The sequence below is a fragment of the Carica papaya genome, chromosome 5 (assembly GCF_054855325.1).
Source record: "Carica papaya isolate Zhongbai chromosome 5, ASM5485532v1, whole genome shotgun sequence".
Lineage (NCBI taxonomy): Eukaryota > Viridiplantae > Streptophyta > Magnoliopsida > Brassicales > Caricaceae > Carica > Carica papaya.
The window spans coordinates 3,526,678-3,544,232 of NC_142313.1; the positions used below are offsets into that span (position 1 = coordinate 3,526,678).

At 35.0% G+C, this 17,555-nt stretch overlaps 2 protein-coding genes and 1 non-coding gene across 3 annotated transcripts; all 3 read right to left on the reverse strand.

The window, feature by feature from the left end:
- Positions 1-1,628: 1,628 nt before the first annotated feature.
- On the reverse strand, positions 1,629-9,189 carry LOC110808106 (uncharacterized). Its single transcript, XM_022033466.2, has 6 exons — positions 8,815-9,189; positions 5,304-5,501; positions 4,616-4,732; positions 4,364-4,513; positions 3,695-3,753; positions 1,629-1,950 (listed from the first exon to the last, which is right to left on the reverse strand). Exons 1-6 carry the CDS (start codon positions 9,052-9,054, stop codon positions 1,815-1,817), a joined length of 900 nt encoding a protein of 299 aa, XP_021889158.2. The 5' UTR covers positions 9,055-9,189; the 3' UTR covers positions 1,629-1,814.
- An 885-nt stretch (positions 9,190-10,074) lies between these two features.
- OEP37 (chloroplast outer envelope protein 37) lies at positions 10,075-14,933 on the reverse strand. Its single transcript, XM_022033535.2, has 6 exons — positions 14,424-14,933; positions 12,638-12,727; positions 11,575-11,745; positions 11,253-11,347; positions 11,029-11,149; positions 10,075-10,348 (listed from the first exon to the last, which is right to left on the reverse strand). The coding sequence occupies exons 1-6, from the start codon at positions 14,787-14,789 to the stop codon at positions 10,217-10,219; spliced, it is 975 nt and encodes a 324-aa protein (XP_021889227.1). The 5' UTR covers positions 14,790-14,933; the 3' UTR covers positions 10,075-10,216.
- A 98-nt stretch (positions 14,934-15,031) lies between these two features.
- Positions 15,032-15,105, reverse strand: TRNAI-AAU (transfer RNA isoleucine (anticodon AAU)). Its single transcript has one exon. It is a non-coding gene; the product is annotated as a tRNA-Ile (tRNA).
- Positions 15,106-17,555: the final 2,450 nt, after the last annotated feature.

The following is a 17,555-nucleotide window of genomic DNA, read 5'->3' on the forward strand; positions in this document are numbered from 1 at the left end:
GTAGCTGATGTTAATACTAGTTAAATTGAGTATCATGATAATTACATGATTTAAAAAATAATAAATAATGACATAACAAGTGATTCTATATTAAAAGATAAGTTTGTTTGTATGGTTGAAAAAAAAAAAGCTGTCTAAGAATATGAAATGAAAATGCATAGTGAAATGTATTGATTAAATAAGAAATAGAAAGTGTAATTTATTTATTTATTTCTTTATATTTTGATATAGTAGAGCCAATTACAATAATAATCGTACTAAAACGTCAAGATCCTCACGTAAGACACCCGAAAAATCTTCTCCTGAAATTTTCTTCTCCCAAAAATGCTATGGTGTGCCCGTAACTGGATGGTCCTGCTCCCTCCCTGTTTAGTTTAATATAAATAGTCTGGAAGCCCAATTTATGTAGCCTTGACGGAAATTGGGTCTTAGCTTGGATTATCCGGCCTCTTCCTAAATCAATTGGTGGAAGGCCTGCTAAATTATGGAAATTATTGGGCCTAAATCTGGCCATCAAGGCATTGAACCCGTGCCCTTAACATTCTTGGGTTGGGTCGGTACTTCTACTTTTTGGTTGAGTAGCCCAGTAAATTAAGGACCGTACATGAAATTAGGCCTCGGCTACAAAACGTCGGCCCTATGCTGCTTAAAAGTTTGGAGTGGATGCATTCAATTACTGGGCCCAAGGCTCTAAATATTTTTGGGCTAATCTTGGAGTACATGCCTTCACATTCAGGTCAAAAAGCCCAATAAGCATCTATTTAATAGAATTGGGCCTTGGCTTGGATTATTGAGCTAAGCTCCTAAGTACCTTAAGCCCTTAACCTTCTCAGGCAAAAATTCAGGCCGTAAGGTTGGACTTTCAGGTCGAGCAGGTCCAATAAGTCAATGGCCAAGGTGAATATTGGGCCTCTATCTGGGTAATTTGTGGTCAAGGGCCCCCAAACATGTAGTCCATGCAATAAAAGCACATACATTATTGGGCTGAAATTAAGGCTGGATGGCTGGATTTTAAGGTCGAGTAGGACCAATAAATCAACGGCCGATGTTAATATTGGACCTTAGCCTGGATAATTAGGGCTCAAAGGCCGCCAAAGCTTGTGGTCTTTGTGCAAATATAGGCCCAACCATAAAGCTCTGCACTTAAGATTCTTTTCTGGTAAATATATTAGGCCCAAAGACCTTCCTGTAGGTCAGCCTACTGGTCACCGACACCAAAGGGCAAGAGGCAAGGCCTCCAATAGCAGATATATATGATATGTACATATATTATTTATCCAAAATATACAATGACATACCAATACCAATACCAATACCAATACCAAATGATCGTTTTGAAGGAATTTCTTAATAGTATCCTCCGTATGTCTTCTGCAAGATGGAATGAAAAAGGCTATATAAAGGACACTTTTATTTCATCTATCAAGGAATCAAGAAAAAAATGAACCCATAAAAGGAGCTATAGACAACCTTTTCATTGCTAAACTTTTGACCAAAAAAGAAATCACGAACCTCCAATGTTAATGTACCCCCTAGTTTACAAACAAATTTACCCTTTCTTTCCCTCTAGTTGTTCTGTCCAAGTAAAATAGGGCAACAATTTTCCGGAGGTCCTACAGAACGAAAAATGCTACACAAATGACACTTTCATTTAATCTATCAAGGAAACAAGAAAAATTGAACCCATGAAAGGAGCTAATAGACCACCTTCCCATTGCTAAAGTTTGACCAAAAGAAAAGATGAACCTCCAATATTGATGTACCAACCCCCCCAATTTACAAGCAACTTTCCTCTTTGTTTCCCACTAATTGTTCTAATCCAAGTAAAATAGGGTAACAATTTTCCGCAGATTCTTAGCCTCTTGACATGTTTCCATGAGCAACCTACTATCATGAAAAGCAAAGCAAATTACTTGCTGCACTTGGGAAATTATGTCCATATTACACAGCCTGCAAATTCACCACTATCAATTATTAGACAGTTTCTGTAACGTGAAAAACACACAAAAGCAAGCAAATTTTCGCTGCACATTTCAGACCACACTTGATTAATCAAGTGCCAAGAATACCCTAATTGTGCAATGTTAAGATGGAAAATTGTACTCAGGAAAAATTATGCAGAATATGAAAATACAAGAAAACCAGAATAGATTTAAATCAACAGACAAACCATTGCCAAAAAGTGAGGACCTAACAACTCCAAACACTTGTCCATTCCAACTTCTGTAGAAGAATGTCAAGGTGATACATTCTCATCTTCAGATTAGAAGCTCAATGGACATTGAAGAAGCTGATATCGTATGAGAGAGAATGAGAGGGAGCTAAGTGACTCCATGCACTCTCTTTACTTGGTTTACAAGAGAAGTTGAGATGCAATGTAATTATGCACCTAAAGGCTAAAGTAATGTCTGCCCTAGAAGCTATAGAATAGTCCTTTTTATTCCAACCAAGTATATAAAACCAAAAAATTTCAAACATTTGAGACCAGCCTTGTCACAGGTGCTACCTTTTTATGAGAGAAAAAGAGACTAATAAGGCACCATTGGGGTCCATCCAAGTATAAAGAGAGAGACATTTACCAGTTATCAAAATATTAGTAAGGTTCCCTAAGTCCTCATCAAAAGTAAGAGAGCTAGTGGCTACCCTTCAACAAAAAACACACGATTTCTAGCTTACGAAAAGAGGAAGTTACATATCCAAAAGCTCTTCAGTTTCTCCATTACCAAATAACCCATGAAGTAGCCTGGGAATGTTGTAGATACTATTTTCTTTTAAAATAAAAGAGAGGACTTCTAATAAGTAAATGGCACCAAGGGAGTGTTCCCATGTACAAAAGTAATTACATGTCAATGAGCATATCTACAATTGCTACAACGCTCTGGATTAACTGGAAGGGGAATCGGGTCTCAACTTGGAGGAGAAAACTAAGAGAAATGATTTGAGGGCAGACTTGGCAAATAGACTTCATATGGAGGTGATATCGTGGAAGCAAATATGTTGTACATATCATAGAAGCAAATATGTCATAGATACTATTACTACGTTGTAAATGTGTTGTACATGGGTGGCACCCACTTGGTCCCTATCAATATACTTTTACACTTTTTATTTCCAAAAAAGAAAAAGAAAAAAAAAACTCCATAAAGTAGCCAAGCAATGAGAGAAAATAAGTTTTCTCCTTCTCGTCACCCTGGAACCTTGACCAGGCCCCTGTCCTGAGTTGTGACTAAAACTACCTTTGGAAACATTGGTTTCAGACCATGGACTTCGTGGCCCAAAAAAAATTCTTAAATAATTTCTTTAAAAATAAAGGCCTTAAGATGCAAGCTTATGAGCTTGATTAAGTTCTTTTAGTAGCTTAAAAATATAATGTCCATACACCATATGAACAAGCATATGCACTAAAACTAAAATAAAATCTGGAAGTGACTTGAAGATTTACAAATCCTGATAATTTTTTATGCATTACTTAATGTGTTTTTCTATTATTTGCAGGTCCAGTTGCTAAATCTGTACAATCCAATTTTTAAGTTCCTAATTACTAGAACTTATACCCACTCAACTTAATTAATTATTATTCGAACCCCATTTTCCTAATTCAGTTATATTTTTCTCTCTCAAAAGTTCTATTATATTTCTAACTAGAAAGGCAAATGGGAAAAACATAGAGATACTTGGGAAGACTATCACAAACCTGCTGGCTTCTATCAAGGGTAAGTGATCATTCTGAGGCTTCTCTATCACATTCTGCACCTGTATATGTCAACAAAATAACAAAATATAATACACATAAAATCCAGATAAATCTTCTTTTTCCTTTTTTTTTTTTGGAAAAAAAATCCAGATAAATCTTATTCAGGCTTTCAAATAAATGCTTAAGTACAGTTTGGATCCCATCCTTTTATCACAAACCAAAAATGCAAGTAGCACTTTAATTGCTCACGAGGTAGAAATACGTATAGAAACTGTCAAAGACTCAAACTGCAGTTACTGAGCCCTTATGTTCAAAATTCAGTTTACTATTATACTAGAAGCAAATATTCCATTCAATAGTCTAACATATCAAATTTAATACCCAGCTAGAAGACTTGGATCATTTTACCTTTTTTAAGCTTCTTTAATCAGACATTACAACATATGGTGAAATAAGCCCTTCAAATAGGAGAATAGAATCTCATGGGAGGTTCAAATATTGTTCAAATTTATGAAAAATCCATAATATGAAACTAACATTTTTAACCGTGGAGGTCTAAAAGTTGTTCCAATCAATTCAATAAAGAAGTTAGGATTGGATAAAAGAAGAAAAAGCATCAGAATTAGAAAAGGGTGGAATGAAGTAAATGGCCTAAATAATTATCCTTACTTTTGATAATAATTCCTGACTCTCTGGAGGTTGCTTTTCCAAACTTTGGGGCAATATAACTGTCAGTAGCTCAGGTTTCTCTGCTCTTAATGCACCTCTAATAACAGCTGCATTAGTCCCAGATGCACCTGAAGTATAAATGTGGTTTTTCTGCATGCAAGTGTTATTCAAAATTTTTAGGAACATGGTATAGTGCTGTGTATATACAATGAGAAGCATGCATATAACTAGCTTGAAGTTTAAACATCTTACAGTTATCACCATAGCATAGCTAAGAATCTCGATAAGTTCTTGATGCATGAACCCCATGTTTCTAGTCCCAAAGAAGCCAATAGATCTAGGCCCTTGCTGTTGAATAGCCAACAATTCCTGCTCGAAACATATGTAGGCAAAATTAGAGGTTAATTGGAACAGTGCCACCTATGAAGGGTATGAGGATAACAATCATGATTATTCACAAATTGCAAGACTCTGGACCCAAAGTATAGATCATGTAGCATAATCTGACCAAAGGCAATTTACATGTGATACTGCAAACATCAAAAACAGGTCAAACATTTTTCCCTAACAATCTTAATTCGATTAAATAAATATCTCGCCTATATGGTGGCATGTACAATCATGTGCAGGCGTCTTACAGGATGCTGGATCCCAGACTTTATATTAATAATCTTCTGGGGCAATAAATAGATTCCCAGTGCACAGGACAGAGCACAGCTCAAAAGTCAAAATAGACTCAAGGAATTTTCAATTGCTTGAACCACCATTGCTATGTGTTCCAGACATGGCATAGACTTTAATAAACAGGACGGGGATCTACAATCCTTTTTTGAACAGCCTCAACATAAATGAATGGAGAGAAAAAGATCATGACAACTGAATAGCAATTTTTAAAGCAAAGTTATGCGCCTGTATTTTCAAAATTAAAAAGATTTCACACCTGTAGATAATCCACGTCAGCAATAGGTTTTAACTCTGACACCATAACTGCTCCAGATCCTTCAACAAGAGATTGGGCCTGGGTAGGAATCTGACTGCCACTATCTTCATCAGAACCAAACATGGATGCCACGTTCTCATCTTCGTCTCTCCAAGCATCCTCCATGTCATAATCTCCTCTCTTATGTTTACATAGCCACTATACCAGTACACAAAAACAGAGCCCCTGGTAGTAAATCATTAGTGAAAAACAATTGCATATGAAAAGCAGTAACCAAACAAGCTCAACCATGTAATGTCAAAGGCTTTATGTCCCTTCAAACAGAAAATCTATTTGAAACACTCATGCAATAAGCATAAAAGTTCATTTTTCCTTGCACTCTATCGCCGAATATTGCAGACTGAACTTAAAAGCCCATCAGTGTTTTCCTTCAGTCCAAGATTCACTTCCTACTCTTCCACTTCTAAAGGTGTAATCCATCCTCTAAATGGCTCTTTCTAAATTTTCAGGAAAGGCATACCAATATGGCACTGATCTACTGAGCTTATTGGTTATAACTTGTCAACATTTTGAGTGTAAAATATCTCTGGACAATGTAGCATATAATTTCAAAAAAGTACCTTTTTCAGTTTGCATAAAGAGGTCTAATCTGATATCAATCTTCACCTTTGTCTTCCACTTCTAAAGGTGTAATCCATCCTCTAAATGGCTCTTTCTAAATTTTCAGGAAAGGCATACCAATATGGCACTGATCTACTGAGCTTATTGGTTATAACTTGTCAACATTTTGAGTGTAAAATATCTCTGGACAATGTAGCATATAATTTCAAAAAAGTACCTTTTTCAGTTTGCATAAAGAGGTCTAATCTGATATCAATCTTCACCTTTGTGATTTAATTCATATTGGTTATCTTAAAAGAAATTAATTCTGATACTGGAAAAGTAGTATTGAATATTTAAAAGCCCTGTGCCTCTAGAATAAAGAGATCCACAAAGCATTGAATGCAGTTACAAGAAACTGGTGATTAGATAAAAACTGAACATGTTTTCACGGTAAAAGAATTGGATAATTTGCAAAACAGAGAAAGTATCTGGAATTTCATGTTGTTATCGAAAACTATTCAAGTGAAAGAAGTTAATAGGACAACCATAAGGCTGATATGCTTCCAATGTGATGATATAAGAAACAAGAGAACAAGAAATGAAATTATTTGCAGGAAACTAGGGTTTGCTGCTCTTGGTAAATACTAAAAGTTTAGCAGGAAGCAAAATATTAGACTAGAAAGCATTAAAAGCTAAGTATTAATACAGTTCCTTCTCATTTGTAATTATTTTTTATATTGCTTCTCATCGAGAGGATTTTCTTTCCTTTACTCTTTACTGTGTTGGTAGGAATAAGGAGACTAAGGGGGACTCTCTTTGTTGGGTTGTGAGTGTTATGGTTGAAATGCAAGGATTTTGAGGGTTGTAGCTCTTTTTTCTTCTCTCTGGGCAGGTTGTAGTTTTTGACTTCTTTCTGGGCTAAAGCACAAGAGCATTTTAAAGATTATTCTTTATCTTCTTTGCATAGAGATGGTTGGCTTTCCTTGGTTGGGGGATGTTGGCCTACTCTCTTCTTTTTGTGATTTTTCTTTTTGAGAGAACATCTGGTCCTATGTTGCTGAATTCCTTTTCACATCCGGTCCTATGTTGCTGAATTCCTTTTCTTTATCTAATAATACTTCTGTTTCTATTACAAAAAATTCCAATTTGCAAAGGTCCTAATGAGTAATATAGTATCGCCTTATGATTTTAGAATAAAAAATCCAAATAAATATATAGAATATTGTTTGAAGAACTAGAGTGATCGAACCAAAAGCAGGGCCCAAACGTATGTGCTCTCTGACTATACAATGGGAGCAGTTCATGACAAAGAGAAAATAATTAGAATATTGTCTTATCTCAAAGCAAATGAAGAAGTAAGATAGACACAAGGCTAGTTATTTTTCCAATGTGATGATATAAGATAGAAAAACAAGAAACGTAATTAATTCCAAGAAAATAGGACTCGATGCTCTTAGTAAAGTATCAAAAATTAGACGGTAAGAATAACCAAAGATCTTACTGAGATTAAGACCTTAAATTAGATATTTGGAGGCAATCCTATCACTTCTACTCAGAGTTGCACTTTTATGTTAGCTGAAAACAAAGCAATGGATTTTTCTATGGCATTAAAAGGATTCTTATGCAGTTGGATCATTCAGACTGTACAATCAATAGCAGTTCAAATTTTATTCTAAAAGAACCTATTTCACAAAGCAGTGTGAATTTTTTTCCTTTTCTGGAATGGCTCAAGCGGCTGCATTTATGTTAAGTGATGTTGGTTGGGGTGTTTTCCTTTTGATTATGACCTGGTACTGTCAGATCCAAACATCGGTTACTTTTCCGTTTTCCATATCTTTGCTAATTTAATATAATTATTAAGCTAGTCAGTTTAGTAATTAGCAAGCAACCATTTTGCCGCACATGATAAATGGACCAATATTTCAAAAACAAATGTGGACCACAGGTGTTGGGATGACCCATGCTATACTACACGGGCGTACAGATCAGGGCTGATAAACTCATTATATCATTCATAGAGCTCTGTCCATGGTTGATTAAAAATGTTTTATACATTAGACCTTAACACTGTCTAAACCCACACCACACCAAAGTCTGAATCTGTCCGGAAAAAGGAGAAAGTAAATAAGTGCGGCAAACAGAAACTCTCTCAAATCCTAATTCAACTTTTTTTAGCATGAAATTACTATGCATTACCTTTCCGGCCTTTCCGCCCGCTTGTGTCTATATACATAGATATTTTACATGCATGCACAAATATATACGTTTCACTATAGACATTAAAACAAAAACAAGGGACTAGTTTAAAATTCAATAAAGTAATGATTCTACTCCTGTATAAACATCTGGGGCAAAATAAACGCTTTTTTTAAAGTAAAAGAAACAGAATATACAAATAAAGCACTAAACATCTGAAGGTCCTCAATATCAAATAAGTAGAGAACATTATCAATAAAGCCAGCACTGACAACGATAACACACAGAAGACATTGCAAGAAATCTAATTTTTTTAAGGGTCTTTACATAAAGCAATTCAGAAGTACGCCTGTTCATCTAACGGTACACAATTTACAAAAAATAATGGCATCTGCAAGCTAAATCGATAACTTATTAAGAACAGAAAACCTAAAGAGATAAAACGCAAATGACAAAATGCCATTTCCAAGCATCAAAAAGTTCTAGACCCATCTTCATCTTGTACACACATCTCACCTGACCAAAGACCAGACGGTTTATTATTTCATAAAATCAAAACTACTAACAACAAAAGCTGAAAAGAGCGAGAAAGGAACAAAACTCAATAGTAGAACGGAAAAGACAAAACTCTCAAATTCAATTGCAAAGCAAGCGAACTATACAGTGCGAGATTAAGTATATAGGCGTGCGATTGAAAGATAGAAAGATATACCATGTATCTGGAGGAAATGGATGTTCTTTTTCTCCCAAGAAAACACGTGAGCTGAGAATGCGAATGGGGAGAGGGATAAGAGGAAGCATAATGGATGTTGTTCAAATTAGGGTTTGGTGTTTTGAGGGATTTCGAGAAAGAATCTGAAGAAGAGTAGAAAGAAGAAGGAGACGAAGAAGAAAGAGGAGAAGTCGCAGTGGCGAGAGGCAAAAGAAGCCTCAAAGATATGGCTGTACTCATTCCAGCAGATCCTTCTCTCTTCCTTTCTCTACCTTTTTGATTAATTGTTTTTTTTTTTTTTCTTCTTCTTGGAATTATCAACAAAGAAAAAGGGGGAGTAGAAGAATGGAGTGAGAGACGAAGAGTGGACGCCGCCGCAAGGCTTTTATCGGTTTATATATGCTCCTGTCTGTAGGCTAATAACCTTTTTATTAAATAATAAAATAAATAAAATAAAAAATTTAAAAAGTTACTTTTTTATTTTTATTTTTATTCTGAAATTTTTACTCCTGCACTTTTAAGTAGAATTTTGACTTGTCTTTTTTAAAAGGCAGTTGGAATTTGGAATTTCTAAAAAAAAATTTCTTAAAAATAAATATTCTTATCATTTTATAAAGATAAATATAAATATTTTATTGAAATTATTATTTTTTAAACATAATAAAATATCTAAAATCATGACAACATGTAATAGATTAATCCTTAAATTATATTAAAATATATTTTTAATTATTTATGTGTATAATATATAATCACACTCCTTAGTTATTCTTATATTCTTACTGATATTTATCATATATGTTTAAAAAATCATTTTTTTATTTTTAATTATTTCGCATGTTTGATTATTTTTATATTTGTTATAGAATTGATAAATTTATTTATTATATAAATGTTAGATTATTAATTTTGAAAACAAAGTTATACGTGAATAAATTTTTTTTTTTTATAATCACCCTGTAAAATAATCAGATTTTGTAAATTATCCATTAGTTGAATAATTAATGTTTTAATTACGTTTTTACTATAAGATAATATATCTAAAAAGAAAATCAAACATTAAATTTAAGATGGTTTTGTGATTATTGGTTTTATATTTATTATTCTTATAAAAAAAAATTAAATATTTATTAGATTTCATAAAATAATTTTTAAGAAAGTAAAAAATAAGATAAAAGATAAACTCAAGCTTAACAAAACAAAAACAGGAGAAGATACCAGAAAAAAACAGAACAAAACAAAACAAAAAATCAGCAACAATTAGCTATGGAAAAATTAACTTACCAATTGATCTATGTAGCAATAGAACATCATTATAACAAAACTACACTATCACATATTATTCACATCAAGTGTATGTTAAAAGGAGGAGACACAACACAATCCCGCGATTAGAGAGTGACTATATATCCCACCTCTTCTTCACTCGGAACATAAGCGCTGCTGATTTGATGTCGTCTTGAGGCACTTGCAGCATAAACTGAACTTTCATCTTCATCGGAGCTGTCTTTGCCTTCCCGCTTTCATCCCCGACCTGTTAAAACTCATCAACTCAATCCAACATAACGAAGCCAACTACAACTCAACAAATTATCGGAGGTTTAAATTATGCCTTGCTCCTAATAGGAGCAAAAAGAACAGAATCACTCTCTGTTTTAGCATTTTTCATATTCTTTAACACAATTATGGAAGTCACAATTATATTTAGAAATCATTCGGGCTCGTAGAGTTTATAAATTCTTCATTATCATATAAATTGATGTAATTATAGATATTTTTGTTATGAGTTATGACCTTTTGCTTCAACTTCGTTGGTATTTAGAAATCATTCGGCTCATAGAGTTTATAAATTCTTCATTATCATATAAATTGATGTAATTATAGATAGCTTACAACCTCATTGGAAGCAACCAAAAATAAAAACATCGAGCTAAATATCCTCTTTGACTATAAAATTAGTCGTCTGTGAAAACATTCAAACAAATATATCATAGTAATATCATAGTAAGCATAGCTTCATCTGAAGACATCTCTAATTGTAATACCAACAAAGTTGAAGCAAAAGGTCATAACTCATAACAAAAAGTTAAAACTATGGTTCAAGACCTAATAAATAAATGAATGATGATAAAAGAGATAAGGTAAATAACTAAACAGCCGAGATCGAGCCTTTATACAAACAAATAATAAAGTAAGAGGAATAGCAGCACTCACCCAGAGAGACGCCCAGCCAAGACCCACCTCAGAATCATAACCAGCTTTGAATTTGAAGTCTTTCCCGTATGTCCGTTTGTACACAGCACTCCAGTAGTTGGAATCAAAATTGTACCAATAGCTATACCATACAAAAAATCATAAAACCCAAACAATTAAGCCAAATGCCACAACAGAGCATGAACAGAAGGGCATAGAAAAGCACGTAGAGAGATAGCTCTCACCTCAACTTATCTGTAGGACTGAAACGTCGCTTGAATGCAAATGATAGAGTGTTGGAAGGAAGTGAGATGCTAGGAATGAAAGACAAAGCCTCATCCTGCCATTAGATAAAAAATCTTTAACACTACTTTTGACATGGTGTCAATAAGGTAGCATTTTCCAAGAATCAAGCTGAAGTGAAAGTTTAAACAAATACAATCCCATTCATCCATGAGTCTCATTTTTACACTAGATATATGGATGATGAAGACAAAAGAAAGACAGGCAATCAATATAAAAGTAGATGAGAAAAAATGCACATCAGAAATAGCCAAGATAAATAACCTTATAGGCGTATCTTAGGCGCAATTCTTCATCATCGTATTGTGCAGTGCAGAGCCCGTTCAAAACCTGACCTTTGACGATTCCATTTACTGATAATAGTTTCTTCTCTTCCTCATCTTCTTTCTCCTCTAGTGAAACTTCCCCAATAGGGAATTTAAGGGTTGCTTTTGGCTGCCATGGTAGGAATATAAGTAGGTGATAAAAGATTGTGTTCTGGTATAGATACATAACAGAAGAAGGAAGGCATAAAAAGTGCAGAAAATGACACTCAAACAGGCTACTTAATTTGCATTGTCATATTTGACACCTGCATCACATGCTAAGATTTACAAGAAACAAACAAGTAATAGATTTAGGGATGGTAAAAAAATCTGTGACCAGTTGAAACCAAAACGGGGTAAGTTGGGTCGTAGCAGGTTTCTTGAATATGTTCACCCGGGCAGGCGTGTTCGGGTTTGGCATGAAACACCCACCCGAACTCGACCTGGCTTTACACTCCCAGTCTACTCTACTCATCTGCTCCAGCTCTCCAAAGTCCAGAGTCTCTGGACGCTTCACTTCCAGTCTTCCTCCCCTCAGTGGTGCAACATATACCAATTCTCCAAAGTTCAGATGCTTCTGGTCTCGGCAGCGCAACACGTACCAGACTACTCCAAGTCTCTAAAGTCCAGACTCTTCACGCTTCCAGTCTTCCTCCTCTCGACAGTGTGACACATACCAGCCATCAGAGTCCACAGGTAAGTCGCCTCCATTTTTTTCCTTCATTCTTCATCTGCATATTCTTCCTTCATTTCATCAGCTACATCTTCTTCCTTCAGGCTTCATATCATTTGCAGCTCACCATATTTTTCAAATTTACTCGGGATCGAGCAAGGCGGATTTCATCGTAGACACACAAAGTGCAAAGAAAACCAATTTTTTTCAAAACTCGGGGCGGGTTTGGTTTTGGTAAAACCCACACCGAACTCGCCCCATTGCCATCCCTAAGTAGATTTATTATTATATTCAATTTATTAGTGCTTCAAACAGAAACTAGTTAAATGTAAATTATATTCATACTAACCAAACCAACTGATGGAACAAGGGATGACAGTTCAAGCGTGTAGCCAGGTTCAGCAAGATTTGCCACCAATGCGACCTCCCCTTGTTTTTCCTAACAAGGTGGGAAAAAAGAAATTCAGTAAGCAGTAAAAGAGCTTGTATAATAAACTCAAGCTCCACATTGCTTTCAGGCTAATGAAACAAGTTTAGGTAAAAAGAAATCAAATCAAATAACAATAAAGAAAATCTTACTGAAAATGGAAGAACTCTTTCAAAAGATAAATGTCAAAGAAAAAAATAATTGGAGTCAAGCTATAGAGGAACTTTTGTATAGACTGCAATGAAAAGGTTGTGCATCTCATGAAAAGAATGAAACGAAGCACAGAGTTAAGATAAAGTTGAAACTCAAGCAATCCAGAAAGACAAGTAAATATACAAGCAGTGAAAATATAGCAAGGAAAATATCAAATGCACACAGAAAATTCAGAAGAAAAAATTAACAGTGTGAAAGAACATCGGAATGATGACTTTACTATCAGTTTAAGTTTTTGTGATGATCAGCAGTCAGAACAATTATCAAACATCCTAGCAATTAATTAAGAGAGTGAAGAATTTGCTAGTGAAATCTCAACTTCAGGACATCATGAAGCATGAATTATCAAACATCCTAACTAAATTTGTTTCGATACAACTCAAAAAGAAAATTCTGCAGTACAGAAATAAACAAATAATAGCGAGTTCATAAAATGCAGTTGGCCTCTCACATGCGCATGAACTTTTCTTTTCCTGAAATGTAAAAAGTTGAAAACTTTTACTTTCATACAAACATAAAATGTAACCAAATTATCTTTGTCTTTGAGCCAGACAACTATCCTTTTTTGATCATTTAAGGCTACAACTGGAATATATATATATATGTATATATAAATTTTGTGGGATTTATTTAAAGATTTACAAAGTTAAATTAGGACTAATGAAAATTTGAGAATTAAAATAAGACAATCCAGATTTCATTGAAGAATTTAAACTACATTCTTCTAATTCCCCTTGGAATTATCTACAGGCTCCTTTTCTTATAAATTTTTTAAATAATATCAAAAGAGAGCTTAAAATAGCTGTAGATCTCCAAATGAGTTCCACAGTAATTGATATTTTCCCAAACATAGCCTAGTCCTTACTTGGTCATAATGGGTATGAATCACAAGGTTTGGATATCCAACACATGCATGCAGGTTAGGCTCCATCCAAAAACCTTTATTAAACAATACCCATCATTTGAGAAGATATGCAGGCAGATACAAAACAACCACTTTGAGTTCTTTTGATTCAGGAAATACCCAAATAGAAAAATCCTCTGTCAACCCTATACATCTCATGAAAAAGACAATTCTGGAAACCCACATGCAGATACAGAAATGCACTTATGGCGAGTAGCCTATAGATTTATCACTTAATTAGGAGATGAAGGTATCTTCTCGACAGGACCCAATTCAGAAACTCGACATAAAAGGAAGACGGATTACTGAAAAAAGTCATCCTAAAGACGTAACATTAATTCCTAAAAGCATCGTACACATTCACCAAAACAGAGTTCAAATAACTAAGACGCACGCAGAGCCATAGTGAATCGGAATCACAGAGTACTACTCTTCGTTGAAAAAAGCCATGAAAAGGGGTGTAAAAGGTGCCAATTTGGAAAAACATTTACTCAAAATAAAACGAAACTTATGTAGAACCATAATGAAAGAAAGTCAAAGGGTAGGAAGGAAAGAAATGGCAGGTAGGTGAATAGATGGGAGTGTAATGACCTTGACATCATGGACGGCCTTAAGCTGCAATCTGGGACCGACATCACAGGAGCCCTTAACAAGGGCATTCTGCTCCTCGAGATCGTAATGAACGGACAAGTGCTTGGAGGTGAAAGACAACTGGGGTTGGGAGATCTCGCGCTTGTTGTTGTTCTGGAAGGAGAGCTTGAATTTGGCGAGGTTGTCAAAGAGCTTGCAAGAGATCTTGTGGAAGAAAACGAGGCTGTCGCTGTCGAACTCGGAGGTGACACGGAGAGTGGGTCTCTTGAAATAGGGGAAAGTAGGTGGTGGAGATGGAGGTGGAAAATCCTGGGGTGGGGGTGGTGGGAGTAGATAGTTAGGGTTTTGGGAAGATGGTTCCTCCATTGTTCGTTAAAATTTATGAGAGTTGAGAGCTCCGGTCTGGTCTCGGTGTCTCTGATTTTTGGATTGGATTAGGATGTGGAGTGTGAAAGTGAATTGAGAGACTGGAATTGGGATTGTGAAATGGAGGGTTGTGGTGGTTTACTGTTTTAGATTCTAATATTTTGAATTTTATTCATGTTTACCTCTCTTGTTTTGCTTTATTTCATTTGGAAAAAATAAAGTATTGGGGGGAAAAACTTTACTGGCCCATGCAGGTCTCGAACCTGCGACCTTCGCGTTATTAGCACGACGCTCTAACCAACTGAGCTAATAGGCCAAGTTGTTAAATTCCTGAAAGTAAATTATACTAAACAGATATGTCTTCCAACCTAGAACACATTATTATTAGCATTCATATAAATTTTAATGGAGGTAGTGCTTTTTTCCCTATCATTGTTTGTTTAAATCATTGCCTTACGGCTCTCTCACTTCTCTTCTTCTTCTCGTAAATTATTATACTAGGGAAAGAAAAAACTTCAATTCCATTGTTTTCATCTTATAATTTGTGAATTTTAAAATATTTTGTTGATCATTTATTTATCTGATTGATAAAAATTTTTATAATTTCCACACTACAACAACACTATTCAATAATTTTAATATTATAACATATATTATTTTAACATTTGAGATACTTACTCCCTTAATAAATTTTACAAAACATTGAATTTTCATAATCTCATATTTTTTATATTATATAATTTATGAGGTATAATGCTAGATGGAAACAAAAAAAAAAGTTTGTGTCTTACCAATACTAAAAACAAAAAGTTATATGTAACTATTAGTATTATGACAATTTCTCTAATGGAAATAGAATTCGACAAAGTCAAAAAATAGCAAATTAAGTTATAGAGAATATATAAGATTGAGTAATGTAAGATTGGATATAATATCAAATAAGAATATAATAAAATTAAATAATGAGATTATGTAACGATCCCATAAATTTAAAAGAAAATATATATAATAATTTGAGTGAAATAAAAGATTAAAATTAACATCCCTTACACAATAACTTAAAAGTACTAAACAATATCACGAAATAAGTTCTCTTAAAGAAATATGATAAATAAGAAAAATAAATAAAACTATAAAGTATATAGCATCTACTCGCCGTCTTTTTATAGATCGGGCTTGGGAACCAGGTACTTCTGATCTGAAATTGTTAAATAAGGAATGAGTTACACTAGTCCAGTAAAGACATCACACTATATCACCGTCACATAAGTAAATGTTGGTAGAAAACCAAAAACAATTAATGGAGCACAAATATTAAACCAATACATTTATTTAAAATAAAATCATTTACTATTTTTCTTACAATCGGGGAATTTATGGAAACAAATTACAGAATCAGTAATATCATACAGATCACAATTTCATACATAATCAATAACCTAAACCATATCATAAATACTAATTCATTAACAATAACTGATTATCACCGTTTCTTATTTTCACCAGCCTACTAGTATCAATAGGGATCCATAGGGGTCCCTGCTACACGTGAACCATTTCCCTTAACAATCTTAATTCCAGGGCCGTTCCCATACCCTGTCCGGTATGAGCACCAAAATAGTAAACCTCAATACTCCGTCTAGTATGAGGGTGAAGTGGGTCGTCCCTATACCCCGTCTGGTATGAGCGCCAAATGATCAAGTCTCCATACCTCGTTCGGTATGAGACAACGTTCATGGTAGGGTTCCCTATGAACCCGGTATGTCAACCATCTCCCAAGGTATCTAGTGAAACTGTCATCTTATCCATTTATCAAATCACATCTCATTCCTCTTTGTCCTTAGTCTCCGTTACCAACTCAAACATAAATACATAAACACGTAACGTGCATCCAACAAAGCAAACATATCTTAGATTCCCAAAATCAAACAGTAATGAAGTAAGCAGTGATTCATGCATTTAAAACCATTGAATAAATAAACCAGATACCATAATGCATTTAAACTGTAAAATAAATCAAACAGGAATTGACAGAGAAATATGTCTGGTTCGGGCTCCATTAGTAACCGTAATTAATTATGCATTTAATTTGTACAAAATACAGTATTATCATTTATTCATACTTCAATTCCATGATAGAAAATAGGATGAGGGGTCATTACTTGATTTGACGTCGTAAACTAGATTCTCACTGCGCCTACGAGCGGTCCCTAGGTTCTCTGAATTTTTTTTCGGAAATTGAAACGCGCTTACGGTACCTACACATATCCCAAATAACTCAAAAATTAGACCCAGGGCCTACTCGGCCAATTTCAGAATTCCGGCACAGCGGCTCCGTCGTGCTCCGGCGACAGCGCCGCCGCGAGCGGCGGTGATTCGCATCGGATTGGCTGTTACCAACCAAATTCAGCCAAACTTGCATCGGTTCCTGTGAGAAAATACACTTAGGGCCCTCGGTGGGCCGAAAAAATACAGAAAACCGAAACTTAACGGCGATGGGGCTCTCCGGTGCGGCAGCTCCTCCAGCTCACGTCGCAGTTGGGTGTTTTGTTCCGGTCAACCTGTAGAGGAGGAAACGATGATCACAACGGTGGAAAAATCACATCGAACGGAAATCGAAAAGGGCCTCATCGGAGGCAAAAATCGAGACACCCCGCGGCGGCACTGTTGGGTTTCGGCGGCGTTTTTCGGCCAGTTGGCTGGTGCTTTCACTCCAATTTAGCCATAGGTGGGTTTAGAATCAAATTCTGAACAAAAGGTAGAATT